This window comes from Sander vitreus, chromosome 12 (genome assembly GCF_031162955.1).
Source record: "Sander vitreus isolate 19-12246 chromosome 12, sanVit1, whole genome shotgun sequence".
Taxonomy (NCBI): domain Eukaryota; kingdom Metazoa; phylum Chordata; class Actinopteri; order Perciformes; family Percidae; genus Sander; species Sander vitreus.
In genome coordinates this window covers 14,022,719-14,041,778 of record NC_135866.1, presented here as the reverse complement: position 1 = coordinate 14,041,778, position 19,060 = coordinate 14,022,719, and the positions used below count along the sequence as shown (strand labels likewise).

The window sequence follows — 19,060 nt, the reverse complement described above, 5'->3', positions numbered from 1 at the left end:
AGTGATGTAGATCAGAAATAACATGATATGCACGAACAGACAAAATGCTGAGATGTAGTAAAGAGTCAATATACAGTTGGTGCAAAGTGTGGTGGACTTAACACGGAATAGTACATTCACTTAAGATATTTTAAGTACTTATTTGAAATGAGGATACTCATAATGGAGTATTTCCAATCTGTTTTTGCTTCTTTTAATTATGTAAAGAAAAATTATACTTCTTTCACCACTGCTTATTTACTTATTTGGGGGTTTGGGGAGGTAAAACAAACACTGCAGTCCCAAAAAGGCTTGTGCCGGTCCTGCTGTTGGACAAACAAAAAGGTTACAGGTGAAGGTAAAACCTGTACTTTTGATGTCAATTCTATTCACTGCACCTGCAGTGTCAGTACTCTGGATAAACGGAATGTCCAGGGTAAAGCCTGACATCCGGTACGTGACAGGCTTTGCCCCTCACCTCTGTGTTGCCGTTCTAAAACTCTGTTTGCTTCGGGAAGCAACAGACTTTAAGCTAGCAAGCAAGCAAGCAAGCCACACTCTGAAAATGGCAAGTTTTGAAGAAATTTTGGATCGTGTAATAAGGCAGGCCTTCTTGGTTCTTTCAGTGAATGAGTGTAAAGACTTACAAAGAATATATTTACGGCATTTACTATATAACTGGGACGTTTTGGGACCGATGGGCAGGGATTGCTGTGGACGAATTGTATGCAGGTGATGCACTGGTAAGAGCTAACATTTAACCATGTATCAGCTAATTTAAATAGCTCACGTTACTGTGCTGTGTGAACGGTTACCTTCATTTAGGCATACATTTTATGTGGCTTTTTCTTTTGCTGGGTGCAAATGTTCCACCGAAGTTCCTTCAGGAGACATTTTGCAGAGACACCGTCGCTGCATCCGGAATTTAGGAACTTATAGCGCCGCCCAAGACGATTATGGTTGGTTTAAGTTCTCTTAATACATGGTTTAAAGAAATGCAACAACCTCGAGCATTTTTTTTTTCTCCTTGTTGTCCTAGAATCTGTGGCGTAGCCCAGACCTATCTCCACAAAGCAAGACTAGTGTGTAAAGTATGCAGCTTAAGTCCACCATCTAGTGGTAAAGGCATTTGTGCTCACACCAGATCACCGTTTCAAATGAGCAGACCTGTTGCATGTATTGCTTTCACTTAAAAAAAAAAAAAAAAAAATCTACTCTTCTTCTGACACGTAGGCTAATTGAGCTTCCGGCTGAGAATTGTGTCTGGACATTTCAATGTTACTCTTTAAATGAAGTTTGAAGACCCAGCCATTCACACTGACCCACATAAAGTGACTCACGTCAGCGCAGCTCAGCTAGTGAAAATGATTGGGATTATCTCCATGCCTGTTTACGTTTATGTGAGCCACGCTCCTCCGCCGCGGTATTTATAGTCAAACAGCCGTTATCACCACTCAATGAATCCTCGCGGAATCGTCCTCAAACCTCTAAACTTGCACTGAGTGAGAGGGGCTGAATTTTAGTATCCACCTGAACGGGGCTCTCTGACGATGAAGGAGCGCGCGTTACCTCAAGGTAAAGCTGTCAAATTCATTAATCATTTCATTAATTCATTGTTTTGTTTTGTTTTGTTTTTCCTGTCGCGCGCGCACTGCATTAATCCTCTCCCTCCAGTGAACATTTTTAGCATCTTAGTATTCATCTATTCTTACTTGATATGACTGCTGCTGCGTGTTTTTTTTCTTTCTTTCTTCACTTGCGTCAAACACTTAAACTCCACAAGAAACAGCATCCTAATTGGCAATAGCTGTTAACAGGATAGTTCATTTATTCCTTAAAACGATTGCAGACCTGCAGCTGACGTGCACAAATTAGAGGAGGATGGGCTGCCTGTTGTTCCAGTAGGCACAGTGGTTACACTAATTAAAGGAGATCAGAGAAATTAGAATAAAAAACAAAAACAAAACAAGAACGAGTGTTTTAACTTTAAAACAGATAAGGTGGACGCATTTTGCAGGAATAATGATTAGTGTCTCTACAGCACATTGCAGTGATGCTTTTATGCTTTCATCTATGTCATAGATTCAGAAGCAAATCATCCTAGTTCCTTGCACCTGCAGCTTTTTGAAGGTGCGCCTGTTGATATAAGTGTTTCTCCTCAACCGTGGCTGCTAAAAAAGTCACCAAAAATAAAAGGTATCGCATATATTTTCAATGTGTTCGGCTGTGCCAAAACAGAGCCAGCCTGCCCATCAGCAGCATATAATGCAGGCATCAAGCCACCACCCGTGTAAATGTGCGCGCTGACCTTGTAGCCTCTCCCGGCTTTCAGATGAATGCTGTGCTGCCTTTGAGGGCAGAGCTCAAGTCAGTCTGTCTAGTTCATGTCTGAGGAGCCCTGCTGCTGATGTGTGAGTCACTGTGCCTTTTGCTTCAGCTCTCCCACACTCAGTCATCATCCTCTCAGCTCCGGCTCAGTGGGAACAGCCTTGTTTGGTCTGTCTCTGACTGGCTCACCTCAAACTAGCTGTTTTCCAGCCTTGCCACCTCATCACCCTCATATTTGTCCGTCTCGGTTACACACACACACACACACACACACACACACACACACACACACACACACACACACACACGTGTTCATTGCTTTTTAGATATTGATAATCTCACCTCTCTGACCCACAAAGTCTTATTCCACTCACCAGTACAATTACTGGTACTATTTCTGCATGGCTGCTGGTTTAATGCTTTTGTTCAGGCTTATACACTGCTTGCAATAAGTATCCCACTGGCTGAGGTGTTTGTTTAGAAAAAGTAAAGTTCATCCATATTCCATAGCCACCCTTTAATAAATTGTAACAGTTCAGGGCATTCAGAGGAATTAACCCTATTTGAGACTGTCTGCTACTGGGATTCATCCTCTGGGGACCATGAATAGTGCTGACCAGCAGACCGACATTCTGGCTCCTAGAGCCGAGCTTTTATCGTGGCTAAAAATAGACAAATAGAAGGGACAGGCAAGATGGGAAATGTTTCTTGAATGTGTTTCACCACTTTTCACTCCTCATTTCTTCTAACCTTCCCCCCCATTTGTAGCATTATGGTGAAACCGCCAACTACTGTCCTCTGTAGAGATGCTCACCAATTCAGACCAGTCCCTCTCCCGCTCCCTCACACCCAACCTCCACTCTCCATCCAGCTCTGGTCCAGGTGGAAATATGCACGTCCAGTCCTCCCTGTCCCTCCCCGAGCCTGAGGCCTGGAGGAAGCCCAGCTCCACTCCCCGCCACGGCCTGGCACAAGCAGCCCGCTCCAGCTCCCTGCAGGTCCCTCATACCCACCCTGAGTACCTGGGGCTGCCCCCTCGAGCCGCCAGCTTTGATGTGGCATGTGGTCGGGAAGAGGGCTGGTCTGATCAGGGTTCAGGGTCTCTGAGCCCCCACTGCATGCAGCGGCGGCGCGGTGGACTTGTGGAGCAGAAGGACATCATCATGGCTCACCAGGCTCACAAAATCCAGAGCACGCCGCAGGCCCGCAGGAAGGAGTGGGAGTAAGTATAAAAGAGATTCAAAAGCAAAGGATTCCTTTTAAATTGCATGTGTAGAGATGATAAATCTCCATGGAGGAGGATGAAAGTGCCAGTGTAAAAGAACACACACTGTAAAACCAAAAAACTTAATTTTAAATGTTGAACAAAGTCCAAAGTCTTATAGAAAATATGTTAGGCTGATGGGTGATTACGCCATACAATAAAAAAAAAAAAAAAATAGAATCCTTCATTTCAACAGTTCTAATCCTTTTTTTTTTGACTTATTACAGGAAAATAACATTAACGGTGACTACATCGTATCTAAGTATCCTAATTTGGTTATTGTTATTAATTAAATTAATTACAGTTGTTTTCCTGCTATGATGTGTTAAACTGTCTGTTGTGAAAAGGACCTAAATGTGACACACTGTAGCTTCAACAATGTAGAGCAAGCCTCCACAAAATACAAACTGTACATGACTTAAACTTTAAAGCTATACAAATCAGTATTTTTTAAATGAACAATGGGTCCAATGGAGACCACACACAATGCGACCCACACGAGTGTTTTCTAAATTACCCCCCCCTACCGGTGGCAGGAGATCAACATGTCCTCATACCTAAACGCAACAGTCACAGTTTTAAACACATGGTTAACGTTGTGAAAAGGCCACCGTTTGGTTGGGTGAAAGCAACAAAACGACTGGGTTAGGTTTAGGAAAAGATCGTTGTTTGTGTTAATATGCACGTTTGTTACGTAACTTCATCTCACAGGACACAAACAGCGGCCTTCTGGGTGAAAGTCCTGTGTTTGTTTGACCCATCCATCCTCTCTGATCTCCTCCCTACGCGGACTTTGGTGCTCTTTATACTACGGCCTCTAGAGGTCGCTGCCACAATAAACATGAATATAGGTCGTAATAAGCTTTAGCATATTTAAAGTGACTATATGTAACTTTTTAATGTTTCTGAAACTGTGTAATTTTTCCTCTGATGATCATAAATGACCTGTAACAGCAAACAAGACTTACATTGAAAATATATATATATATTTTATTTTTATATTTATTTTAAATTATTTTATATAGTTTTTATGAATGCCGCTGCTCTGGTCCGTATTTCCCGCAATGTCACAAAATGATTTATGGCCGGTAGACGGCGCTATAGATACACATTCTGACGGGTCACAGATTTCATTGTAACACCAGAAAAGCCTGCCTTAGTGAGTATCCAGCCAGGTAAAAGGTAGCAGGAGATTTCTTTATATAGGCCTCATTGTATTCTAGTTTTATTTTAGAACTTATCTGAGTAAGTTATGGCTGATTCTTGGGCAGGAACATCAAAGAAAAAAGGAAATTAAACGAAGAACTAAAAGCTAAAATGGAAAGTGAAAGACAACGGGCGAAACCCCAATCTCGGTCGGGTTTTCAGCAAATGGAGACAATTACAGGATCGTAAACGTTTCAAAAACGTTCCCGAATTGACCCTCAGGTATGGAATATGTCTATATCATACATGAAGTAGCATTACATTGCGCGATGTGGTTGTACACCAGTAGCCAACATTAAATTACACCCCCCTTCCATTTAGCGCGGATGTTTTATTCCTTTCAGTCCGTGTTTGTGTTGGCCTACTATTTTCTTGTCCCTTGTCCCCCTGTACTTGTGTAAAGCGTCCTTGTGTTTCATGAAATGCACTATATAAATCTAAGTTATTACTACGTTGGTTGCTACAACAATGTCTTAATGCTTTGGCTCGTGACACAGTGACAGTGATACCCGGTTTAGCTCACGATACATCCAGGCTAAATATGCAACACTTGAAATGCAACGATGCATCTGTAACTTACTCTTTTATTGTAAATGAATGATTTTCTGTCTTTGCAAAATATTCATCGTGACTATATGACCTCCTGGTAACGCTAACTCAGTTACTGTATACACAGTGGGCAATACAGCACCGTAAAGAAAAGACCTTTACGACAGCATGTGTGGTAAAAACACTACCGCTATTGTCCAAAGCGGCCGCTAGAATCAACACAAACTGAAAGTTACATAATAGCCACTTTAAGGTAAAGATTTAGATAACCTGTGGAGTTGTAAGTGAGTTTTTGTTTTGTTTTTATTGACGGATTCCCACCTAAATACATTGTGTGTGTCCTTGGGGCCTAATAAACATGTTGAGTTAATTTCTTTCCTCATAAACATCTGCAGAGCCAAATTTTGAAATAATTTGAAACCTGCATTGTTTACGTCCTTGCTCGTAGTTTTCTCTTTTCTTTCCTTTGTTGGTGTATTGCTACATTTCTTGGCGCGTTACTTTCACCAATCGTCGAACAGTGTAATCATGTGAAACCGTTGACATGAATGTGTATCACATGACGCATGTGCGTCGTTGTGCACGAGATACTAACAAAACGGAGACCCACATTTAAAAACGTTGTTCCATAGTGGTACTAGCAGTTCAAGTGTTGAAACGAATAACGATAAATTCAATTTTATTTATAGTGTCAAATCGTAACAGAAGTTATCTCAGGACATTTTGCGGCTCTCGGTGGGCAGCCTTCTGCCTCGACAGTTGGGGGAGAGGGAGAAAGAGGGAAAGATACAGAAAGATTACTGTATAAAGTATAACTTATTATTGTTGTTTTCTTGCTTAGCTACAAAGGGATTGTCTCAAAGGGTGCTCCATAGTAGAAATACATATGCAGATTTCTTTGTTATAGTTCCAACAATGAATCACCAAATCAGTTCCCACTGCTTTCATCAGTTGATTTGATGTTTCTTTTTTAATGTCTGTGTGACATTGTTGGCTGCGGTTTTCTGTAATCAGATACTGGATAGCGTTATTAGCAGAGCTGAGGGTGCTTGCTTGTGAACTCCTGACCTCTGGAGCCACATCGCTCTGATTATCTGCTTCCCACCACTCAATTGTGGAGTGGTCCTCCATCAGCGTTACCTACAACCCACCAACAAGCCCCCTCCCTCCTCCTCCTCCTCCTCCTCCTTTTGATTTCTCTTTACTCTACTGTACCTCCACCACCCATTCCACATCCACTTTACAGATTCATTCTCTCGCTGGCTTTTCCTGTCATGTACAAGAACCTCAAAACATTCGTTTGTTCGTCCTTGATCCCTGAAATGTGCATATTCTTTTATTTTAAACCTCTACGTGTTGACGGCATGAGCCGCTACAGCACATAAAAGTACAACATATTAAACGAGGGACATTGATTTTAGAGCACTACTGTGCTGTACATGCACTGCATTGTGGTTATTTGTCCATTAGGGGATGCTAGGGAATCAAAGTAGAAGAGCAGCAGGGAAGCAGCATATGATGTCTTTAAAGCTCAACAGTTTTGAGTTTGGACATTTTTGATTTTTACAACTACACAGCTGAAATTATTGATATTTTGTCAAATTGTAGGATGAATTTTTAGAAAAAAATCAACATCAATTGAGTGATATTAAATCTCTGCATAATGACTTTGAAGAGAACAGAAGCTTTTTAAGATTTACTAAACGTTGAGTTCTAAGATTTTTTTTTGAAATAACTATAATGTTATTATGTTTCAAGGTAAACTGGCATGTGTCACGGCACTCTGCGAAGATATAAGCAGCGTTTATTGGTCAAATCAAATTGATGTATTGATGTCTGTTGCTAAGGAACAGAGAGAAAAATAAAATGCTAAAACCACTCCATTCAATGCTGGATGAAAGCCTGTCTGCAATTATATAAATGCTCTTCAGAGTTCTGGCACAAAGTACTCCCATTAACGTTTTAACTCACAGTGCATGTCACCTGCAGCCTCACTTCATCTGTCTCCTCCTATATGGTATATAAGATGTTTTCTGCTAGACTATGAACATAAAAATAAATCATAAGCTAGTGGATTCTTTTTTTTGCATCACTGTAAGGCACTAAATTATCCCTTAATGAGCTAAGTACTGTATCTAGACCCTTTCTTATACAGTAAGTTCATCGTATTCAAAGTTTGGTCAGGCCCAAGAAAATTGATATGAGCCTTTCTGCTTTTATCCACTAACAGTTTACACAGCTATTTCTAGAAGCCTTTGAGTAGGCTGTGAGCAAGAGCAGGAACAAAAGCCAAACACTTAAAGCAGACTACATCTGGTCATATATGCATGGATTATCAGTGTAGTGACGGCAATGCAAAGTCAGTTTGCCGTGTGTGTGTGTGTGTGTGGATAAACAGCTTTCTGTAGGAAGAGGTTGCTCTATTGTGCAACATGGCTTTTGTTGGCAGAAATTAAAAGAACGGAGCAGGAATTCAAGAGAGCTACGTCGCTATGGAAACAACAGCAAAGAGAGAGCAAGACACACGCACACTGAGAGAAAGAGAGAGATCCTACTGTTTGCAAAGATGGACAATTATTTTTGTTGGGCAACATAGAAGTAGATTTTTTGTAATGAATGCTTATGTAACACATTTTTAGTAGAAAGTCTAATCTAAGATATGTGGCAGATACTTGTTGTGCAGTGTATTACAGCAAACTGTACATATTACATTCTAATTGTCATCCTGCTATTTTTACAATCTGCACTGGATAGGTCAGTGTTGCCTTTTGTGACTCTGCATGAAGTGACACGCCCGCCTGCTTCATGCAGTTTAGAAAGAGGAAGTAACAGAATCACATCTGAGTTTTAGAAGCTCACTTAGGGACTTATTCATACATCCTGTTAAATTTAGACCAAATTTTTTTCTCTCTTCTCCCCCAGATCTCGACTTGTTTGCCAAGCATACATTTGTCACTCTCTCTTGGTTTGCTTTCGCAATCCCCCATGTCTGAGCCCTAGCTCGCTGCCCGTCTGCACACTGTGATACCTGCATTGTGCTGCTGCACGGCTGAGTCTGTCAGTCAGCAGCGGAGAGACAAATTTTGTGTCAGGCATGATGCCGTGGTTGATTTTAATTGTGTGTATTTGGCGTGACAAACAGCAGCTTCAGCCACGATTCAATAATATCATGTCTGCGTGGGGGCTGAAGTGGTCATCTTCAGCAAACAGTGGGGAAAAGAGGAGAGCAGCAGATGGAGCGAGAGAGCCCAGTTGCCTAATGAGGTCTCACTTGTGGCACTGAGTATGAAAAAGACCCTGCTTTCTTCTCTGCTCCCTCAAAAAGGGAACAGCCCTAAGATCTATTTCATGCTCTATTTTTACTCCTGACTTTTACTCCAATATTAGCACAATGGCCTAGTTTTTAAACGTTTTAATAGTGCAAGTCTGTCTCCATTAATGAAAATATGACAATGCTGTCTGACTATCAAATGGTGAGCGCATTTAAATGGAAGGAAATGAGTCAAGCTCCTGTTCTATAAATCACCTTTAGGTCATTTCTTTTACTTGCTTTCCCTATCCACACACTTGTTGCATTGTCTCTCTTTCTAGTATAAAATGTATTTTCATACCCCTTTCTTGCTTGACACTGCACCCACTAGTCTTTACATAATTGTTTCCACATACCCACACAGCCTACAGTATATAGGTTTTTTTTCTTTTCTTTTTTAGGAAACAGTTTTGTTCATCCTCAGCAAACTATAATTGCTATGGTAACAAAATATGCTCCTCCTCACGAGCTTTCATTCAGATGAATTTCGAAATCGCCATCATGAAATATCACTGCGGGAGGGGGCTGCCGTTGCTCCTGGCTGCATGATCATTTTCCAGCAGGTGACAACATGTAAGATGATCTAGCGATTCAAGCAACTCTTGCTACATTTTCGACTCCTAAGAGAATAACTTCTTGTGCAGTTTGATAAAGAATCGGGTTTTAAGACGCGTTAAACGGGCGTCCTTTTACGTGAAGTCTTCCATTTGTCAAGTTCACCGGGTCGAGAAGATGCGTAAAGTTTGCGAAGACTTCCTTCTCATCTCTTATGAGCACAGAGTAGTTTTTGATCACGCAGCTGCCGCTTTGTCAGATCAAAACGAGCTTGGATGTCGATAGAAAATTGAAAGGTATAAACTCGGTGGATCTTTTTTTTTTCTCCTCTCTCCGCTGCCTTTAGAGACGCGCGCACATTAAAAGTTGTTCAGAGCCGATTGTAACGCGCTGTTAAACAGATGGAATAACAGAGATGCTGAGATGTTGCACCTGAATCGCCATTAAGTAGGCTAAATGGATGTTTTTTTTCCCTAGCATATAAGCCAACTGAATGATATAATCATTTTTTTCTTGTGGATATGGAGTGATAGGAATCTGCAACTTTTGGGGAATCTTGGCGCTCGAAAAGCCGTCACCGGATTGAGGGTGGATCCTTTTTTCGTTTAGCTCCACTTCACATTTTTGTTTACTAGAAGTCGTCCTGTAGTGAAATACTCTAAGCCGGCGGTCTCCTCATCTCTTTGTAGAATGGCTCGGTTTGGAGACGAGTCCGCTCCCAGCACGATGGACTCCGGGGATGGGGACGTGGAGCGCGGCGGAGAAGAAGGACAGGACGAGGCGGCAGCGGTGCTGTCGGCTTCCATGAAACAAGCCAAGGCGCAGCGGGCCCGGACCATGGCCATGTACAACCCTGTCCCACACCGGCAGAACTGCCTCACCGTCAACAGGTCGCTCTTCATATTCGCAGAGAACAACATCATTAGGAAAACCGCAAGGCGAATCATTGAATGGCCATATCCTTCCATGAAAACACATTTTCAAAGTACAGTAGGGAAAGTGCATGTTGTCAGTTCAGCACCATGGACAGCTACAGGCAGCATGTGAAGCCTGCAGCATGAAACTACAACTTCCATTCACTCTTGAATGTTACACCATCTAAACAGTGACAAATGTACAGTTTCTTAAGTTTAATCTCAGTGCTCTCAATGTGTTTTGCATGACTCCTTCACATATAGGGAGCTGCCTTGCATCCTCTTTGTTTAGTGTTTGCTCATCAGCATACTGATTTCCAGTGGTTAGTTAAGTCACCAGATTAATGAATTCCTCTGCATAGCTGCATTTAACCTTCTTCTCATAATTCTGATCAGTAACTGTGCCCTGATTTTATTGATCTGTGAGCTCCATGTGCTTCATTGTTGGCAGAAGACAGAAAGTTAGCATGTGGTGATCATTAGAAGCAGTTCTGCTCACTGTGGGGGTGGCATGTAGGCACATCTCTGCTCATTGGAATATGAACCTGGCCATGAGTAGGTGTCAGTTCAAATTCACCAGGCAGTGTTTTTTTTCTTCTTCCTGCTGCAGCGTCGGCCAACGGTTGAACTTCTGCAGATCTACAGTAACAAATATTATCAGGGAAGTTATTTTTCCAGCAACTGCAGCAAATTCATGTAATGTGAACACAGGCAATATGTGGCCACACATAAGACTCCATTACTGCTACTTGTCTTGTTCACTGAAATCTATTTATTTTAGTTGACTTTAATCAAGCGATTCCATAAAAACCATGTCCATATTTAGACATTTTTTAAAGCACAATCAGTTCAACAACATCCCTCAGTTGCCATATCTACCCACTGCTCCTCCCGTCGTACACCCCCTTCAGTGCAGCGTGCCAGTCTCCCACTGTTACCTAACCACAGGCTCTGTGTGGTGTGTGGGAGTGGGGCTAGTGGTCAAGACTAGCTGGCCACTGGCAACATGGTAATGTAATGTCAGTATCACAGAGGCAGTTATGTGGGAGAGAGCTGGCCAGTTGTACTGTGGTAGATCGTGGGCTGTAAAAGCAGCACATGTCAGAGTATTGACTGGGTGAGACACAGATTTTTGCTCACAGCGTCCAACTTCTAAGATCGCAAGTGAAAAACTGATTCATATGCATTTTTTTGCAATGGTGTTTCTTTGATTCTATATTCCTGCACAAACATATTGGATTGTTACAGTATGCTACTGCATTTCTTATAAGTTGAGAAGTTGCTGAGACTTCTGTTGCCCAATGTAGGCCAAAGTGTCTTCCAAAGTGCTTTTCTGTGTTGTATATCATTGTAAACTACATATCTTTGTGTTTTTGACTGGTGTTCAGACAAAACAAAATATTTTAAGATGTCACCTTGGAGTCTTGGAAACTAGGGTGGATATTCTTATTTTTTTTTAATTGATGTTTTATAGATCAAATGATATAAATATCTATACTCAAAAAATAATCAGCAGATTGATGGATTCTGAAAATAATCATTAGTTGCAGCCTTTGTGCTTTACATCACTGCTGATTTTTTTTTTTTATGTATTCTTTCTACCTTCCAGACAGCCATTGGTTTCCACTTTTTTGCATACAACACAAAGAGCCATTAGCACACTATTAAAGCTTTAATTAATTATCTATTCCATCACACTCTATTAAGAATGTAACTTTGACAAAAATACTGTAGACTTGATAGATAGAATCATTCAGTTGATAGACAGAAAATTAATCTGCAATCATTTTAAGAATCCTTAATCGTTTAAGTCATTTTTCAAACATAATACCAAACATCCCCTAATTCCAACTTCTCAATTGTGATGATTTGCTGCAACACATTTTATAGACCAGAAGATTAATGTAATGTGTCAAGAAAGTAATTGGCAGATTAATCAATAATGAAAATAATGGCCAGCTCAATTTCTTACATCATTTAAAATATAAATGTATCCAGTGAAAAACATAGAAACAACCACAACGAATTGAAAAGGAAAAGGCAAAGTAGAGCCCAGATAATCCCACCCTGTCACCCTATTCCACGTTTTAAGAGGGAGTCAATTGATTTCCGTACTGTACTAAAACAAACAGCTGCTTAAAAGATCAGAAAAAAAATCAAAAATATCTAAAAACAACAACAGCATGGTTAACTGTGATTCATCTTAAATGGTCTAAAACATGCATAATCTCTGCTATGCAGGTGTAGTGAAGGGCAGGTAAGGTGGGCGAAATGTATTAAGTATTCCCCACTTTAGCTATTTTCAACTGCCTTCAATAGCAACAATGTGGACCTGTCAATGTGAGTCAGTGTGGGTCCCAGAGGGCCCCATCGCAGCACTCCTCTGTGAGTCAGTGACCCCATTTCACTAAAGGCAGGACAATTATTAACAAGGAGCAGCTGCCTCATGGGAACTCCAGTGGACTAAAAGTCACAAGCACATACACGTGTTAGGGCACATACTGTATAGTCACACACAGTGCATGCAGGTTCACACATATGCACATACTGTATCCATAGGGCCCATGCATGTACACACACATTTAGCTGTGAGAAAATAATAAGGTAGACATCACTCCTGAGAAATTATCGAAATGATGCAAGAGCTTCTAGAATTAATGTGAACTTTAAAGCTTTAAAACCTACAGAAAACATTCAGACACTTAAGTTCTGAATTTGGGGTCACCTAAAAGTTGCAACTGCACAAATCAGTCCTGAAACGAGTTTCTTGCAGGAAATGTGGCGAGAGTTGTGGTCATATTCAACATTTTTGCAGCAATACACTTCAAACTGCAAATAATCTTACATTTGTTTTATTTTTTTTGCACATTCATTTCATTGTGAAACATCAACCTGAGAATATATATGAGAATCTTTCAAATTCAACTCTCAGATGTTAATTATTTTCACAGACTTACAGACTCACAGTGTTTCTACAATTCTTCAGCAGATTTTGCATCATATTAGGGCTGCAACTAATGATTACCTTTTTATGGAAGAAAAAAAAAAACTGTACAAAATTCCCATCACAGTTTCCCAGAGCCCGAGGTGACATCTTCAAATTATTATTTGTTTTGTCCGACCAACAGTCTGAAACTGATTTACTGAATGTATCTAAAGCACAAAGAAGCTGAATATCCTTTGGCTTTTATCCCCCTCTGAGAAATGCAGCGACTATCAAATTTGTTTATATTTCATTTTCTGTTCTGACTAATTGTTTCAGCATTACATGATTTATATAGTCATAAAAACATGTGTAACTCCAGCGTCTGTTAGTTTTATTTTAAAATGGTGTCGTTACTCCTGTTTTATGATAGAGAATTATACAACTGTCTGATGGACAAGTAAATCAACTCAAAATCAAACAGTTCAAGCTAAAACATAGACTGCTTAAGTAGAAAAGTGTTAATACTTTGAGGATGTGATACTAAAATTGATGTACTGTATAACTGACACTGTAGTGTACTGTGGTGTCAGCGATATGCAGGGAAAGGAGTTATGAGGACTTTTTGCTGTAGTTTGTGTATTAAACCTGTCAGGCCAAGGTGACTTCACTGCGCTGTCTTTCCCTCCCTAACCTGCCTCTTTTTTAACTGAAAAGCACTTTTAAAAGCAGGTTGCCATGGATACTGCAATCTCTCTAACAGATTGCTCGCAATACCAGAGAATATGAACCATGCCATAATGCATCTGTCATTTAGTCATCCATCCATCTACGTTTTTTTCTCCTTTACACTGAACTACGCACTCATGCACTTTTGAAGTATTTGTGGAATTTAGAAAATGATACTGTATATATGGATAAAGAATAACACTAATTGTTACTGCTGTTACTGTTTTTGACATTTTAAGTTTGTTCAACTTAGAATATGGTGATTACTTTAGTATGGTCAAATATGATATGTTTGTTATATTGTCAGATGCCTATAGTGCTGATCTACAATATTAGCATGTGTTTTGTTTTTATCGGTTTTCTCCTTGTGTTGTGATGAAAGTACTTTCCTTAACTTTGTGGCCTTTACACCATTTGAGTACATGATCCTGGCCACCATCACCGCCAACTGTGTTGTCCTGGCCTTGGAGCAGCACCTCCCCGGAGAGGATAAGACCCCCATGGCAAAGAGACTGGTGAGGACGAAATCTGTTTTCACATCCTCAACACATAGACGGGGTTGTGAGCAAAGTCGCAAAGCAAACCAGAGTTTCTGAGAAGATCAAGTTGTTTTTGTGCCTTAAACTGCAGAAGTCACAAAAGTAAATCCCAAATCCCCCAAAGTAAAACCTTTCAGTTAAGGGTGCATACTTTGCTATTAGCATGTAGCATTTTAAGGTGTTGGATAGTTTTGCACAGAAATGGGTGAGAAAGAAATGCCTGTTTAATGTAATGTATAGCTTACATTGTTACTATGTTACTAAGTTTTACCAAATGCCACATACATGTTTACCTTCTGTGGTGGAAACACTCTGAATAGGGCCATTTTCAAAATGAGTATTTTTGATACTAATATTTCTGTACTTTTACATATGATTGTAAATGTATGACTTTTGCTTGTAATGGAGTAATATTTCATTACATTTCTAATGTCCAAATATGAGCTATCGTGACATTATGGCAGTGTGTTTCTATCCCCCTGCTGCACGCACTTCCTCAATTGTAAATGGGAACTAGTGTGTTTATGTGTGAATCCTGCGTATACTCAACAGGTAATAGCTTTGACTTTTTTACAGACTCTGCTGACCTGCTTCTTGTACATTATTTCCACAGGAGAAGACAGAGCCGTACTTCATTGGGATCTTCTGCTTCGAGGCGGGGATCAAGCTGGTGGCCCTCGGTTTTGTTTTCCATAAAGGCTCCTACCTAAGGAACGGCTGGAACGTCATGGACTTCATAGTCGTCCTCAGTGGGTGAGTGACATTAGTTGGTCTCTATGACAACCTGGTAGTGAGAAATGTTTGTTGTAAACATTGTCAACCAATTCCTAAGTTACTACTTGCCAAGCATACTGGTGAAATCTGTTTTTGAAGGAGGAACAAATATCAGTTTTCTGTAACTAACCAACTTTTTGAGCATCGCCATACGCTCTGACTGTGAGCCAATCAAATCAGAGCAAAGCAATTGCACTTAGACTTTGGATTGGCAGTAGTGTATAACCATCTTGCGAAGCTTTCCTTCTGTTTTTCTCCTTGTGTCTGGATGCTTAATAGATCTTCTTCAAAGCAGTCATAGCTAGAAAAAAAGCACAGGTGTGACTAATAACATTAGCGATGGCACACTTCAATCTAAGCCATTCATTCCAGTGAGCCAGTGTGCACAATACCAGGACCCTGTAGCTGGCTCACCTAAATGGAATACAGCCATCATTAACATTATTAATTACACCTGGATTTTTCTTTCTATGGCATGTGGAATTATCAACAAAAATGACATTTAATACATTGCTTGTCACAGTTTTGGGTTTGAGAAACATGTTTTTATTTATATAATAATTTATGTAGTAGCTATGTAGTCAAACAGTCAGTCCTGTCACCTTTCCATGCTAAGTTCTGTTCCAATAGCTTCAATAATGTATTTTATCATATAGCTTTTCTTTTATTCGTCACTCTCAAACAAAATACTTGGTATTTCTGTACATATTCTTAGCTACATTGGTACTACTGATGATAAAACATTGATTATTTTTGCTAGTATTGCTAATATTAAACAACATCTCCCAACGAAAGCTAGTGGAGCAGAAGCTAACTGTAGCGCTGAAGTGGGGTTTGGCTTTTCTGTACAAGAGCGGATGACTATTGAATAAGTGTTTCTCTAATGCACTGCTGTGTTTGCATATGTATTGCCATATGTTGTGGCTATATGTTTAATACAATTAACGTTAGCTAATGTACAGTATTTATGACTGAAAACAGATGTTAACAGTGCTTACAAGTTATGTGGAAGTCCATTGCTGTGACTGTGTCTTCTACTATGCAAAAGGAGTCTATTATTTGTTTGATTGTTAAATATTTCTGGGTATCTGATTTTAACAGTAACTTTATACCATCAAAGTCTTCATTTTTTGTGCTCCCCTCCTTCAGTAACAGTTTGTTATCTCTGACTGTTTACAAGCTAACAAGATACAAGGTCAATTTCCTCTGTAGGCAGGCCTACTACAGTAGAATATAATATGCCTTTTATGTCTTTAGAGACTAATAGGACAAATAATGAAGATAAATACCCCAAAATTGTAAAAATGTAAACCCATATCTAAACATAATCTCTAACCTTGTACTTCTTCACAACCATTTTTAAACTCGTATAAACTGTAAGGATAAGGCTGCTGTTATTCTGTATAGTCTTTCTACAAATCACATGAAAATACCAAAACAACAATGTGTTTTTTCGTCTCTGAATAGCTTGTGGTATTCAATGCCAAGCCCATTCTTTTCTACTGATGACATAAATCTGATGTAAACGTTTCACAATTATAGTAAAAAGAAAAAGGCTGCGTAATTTCCTAAAACAGGTAGGCACTGTAGTTTGTAACACACTTAGTCAAACAGGAGTAAATATTGCATTTGTTGGGGACTATTTTCAGCCACGGATCAATACACATTCAGTGCTCTAGTGAGTAGTTGCTGCAGCAGGACGGTGTATGTGGGATCGACTCAAAATAAACTTCTGTGGCTGTGTTTATCGTAATGAAGGAACATGTCACCCAGTGCAAGGATGTGGCTCGTCAATGTGATTTTGAACAATGGAGGTCTATGGCACAGAGGAATAAGCTATATCAGGCTTTGGCAACACAGGCTTGTTAGTAAACGTAATACAATTGTTGATTATGTTCTTTTCATGGGATTTGTTTACAAGAAAAATATAGAATATTGCCAGCATCCTAACTACTTTCTAGATTCTAGTTGGACTTGAGCAAAGTAGCCTTTCAATATTAAAATGCCAAGTGTAACTCTTAACAGAGCGGGTTTGTGTAAGTGCATATATGTGTGTGCGTTGGAGGTATCCTTGCAACTGCTCGCTTTTAATTTTAAATTTGGTTGAACTCCATGATGAATTACAAACTTCACCGGTTGTATTAGAGAGTGGAGAGGGAAAAAAAATGTTTTAAATTAATGCTCAGCAAATGATTCTGCAATTAATTTTGACAGAATTCATTTTAACTTTACCAGGCTGTGGCTGGTGAACCAAAAGATTAATTTTGCGACACTGATTGTCAAGTTATGTTGGTGCATTCATGCATGTGACGCTGCGTGTGTCAACGTTTATCAATATCGTTACCATGCGTGCATTTTAAAGGCTTCTCATCCCCACTTGCTGTACCTCATGTCTGACACCTGGTCAGCAGTGGTCGACCCTACAGGCAGGTCTTTATTGTTGATATATGTTGTTGTTAAAAAAATTTATAAGCATACATCCACAGAAAAACACAACACCTAAATGCAAGTAAATGTGTGTTTCCATGGCACAGTCAGGCTCTGCAGTCAGCAATAGGTGGGTGGATAAGTGGATTGGCAGTTGTGTCTAAAACCTGCTTCGGTTCGCCCCCAGGACCTCTGTGAATTAAATGTGAATGCAGCGCTGTTCTGCAAAAGCATTGGAAGAATGGATGGATGGCATAGAGAAAGAGAGAAGAAAGGGGAGGGGAAACAAGGGGTGGAAAGGATGATGGAGAGACAATAAAAACATAATGAGGGACTTCATTTGTTCCCTTTAAGACTGCAGGTTTAATAAATTAATTGTGCAGGAGTTAAGCATTGTTATGACCTATGCTGTTTATGGCTAAGTGTACAGTATTCAGCATGCAGGGGAGATTGCTGTTGGCATGTTGACATCTCATTTCAATCTGACACCCACATCTTTCTTTTTATCAGTATCTCTTATTTCTCTGTCTTTCTATCCTGCTGTCTTTCTCTTTCTGCCGCTTACATAAAAGGCACATCAGCATCACGTTTACAGACCAGTTAGTGCCAGTCTAAACACTCAACAGCTGTGTTGTTGACCAATTTCCACTACAGTTTAAATGAACAGTACTTGTTGCTTTATTGGGATGCTTTGAAATTCTCTCATTAGGTGTCTGTCAAAGTTTGCTGCAAAATATTTTGCTTTCAGTTTTTCAATAAATGGCTTGTTAACGGAAAAAAAAACACTGTTTGGTGCGAAAGCAAGCCTTTGACTCGTTGTGGATTTAAAACGTTTTTTTTTTTTAAATACAGTGCTGGCCACTCATGGTTGGAGAAACACGTCAGTAAAATGATATTTTAAATTTCTTCACAGGCATTTAGGACAATCTGTGATATGAACCTTATATTACTCCAATGATATGAAAATGCAAAGGCGTAATAATTTAATATAAATTGTCAACAAGGCTTTTAATTTGTAGTTTCCTTTTTTCGCAGTAAAGGCAGTTACAATGGATTTTTCAAATCAAACAGAAACGTGCAGAAACAAACCCATACTCTAGCCATATTCACAGTATGCTTCAGTCATTGTTTCAAGAAAGTATGGCTAAATAAATACGCTGCTTGTATGTTTTAATACTTAAATTCTGCTGTTAATTTGTTGTAACCAACCAGATGACCACAGCTGCAGGAAACTGTTGTCTTTTACCAGCCGCCCATCAAGCATACAAAATGTGAGTGTTGCTAAAAACAGAGATTCAGCGTAGGATATCACTTGAAGGCCAGTGGTGCAAGTTGTGTAACAGTTTGATGGAGTTCAGAGCGAGCTGTGGTGTGGCCCCAATTACTGTCCTCCAAAACACACTGGTGGGAACTTGAAAATGTGTATCTTACATAACAATTATTGTCGTCAGTGATACATTTTTAACAGTTATTTACTCAGTTAATGGATTAATCGCTTGGTTTATAAAATACCCCCCACCCCCCTACATGTGATGTGACCTAAAAGTACAGGATTTACTCAAG

At 39.8% G+C, this 19,060-nt stretch overlaps 1 protein-coding gene across 1 annotated transcript in view; it reads left to right on the top strand.

Annotated features, from left to right (window-relative positions):
* The first annotated feature begins 9,880 nt into the window (after window positions 1–9,880).
* The window catches only part of cacna1eb (calcium channel, voltage-dependent, R type, alpha 1E subunit b), a 50,811-nt gene continuing 41,631 nt past the window's right edge, over window positions 9,881–19,060 (top strand). The window contains exons 1-3 of the mRNA XM_078264455.1: window positions 9,881–10,147; window positions 14,167–14,272; window positions 14,910–15,049. Of these exons, the coding sequence (XP_078120581.1) occupies window positions 9,882–10,147; window positions 14,167–14,272; window positions 14,910–15,049 (512 nt within the window). The 5' untranslated portion in view covers window position 9,881. The remainder of the gene's footprint in view (window positions 10,148–14,166; window positions 14,273–14,909; window positions 15,050–19,060) is intronic.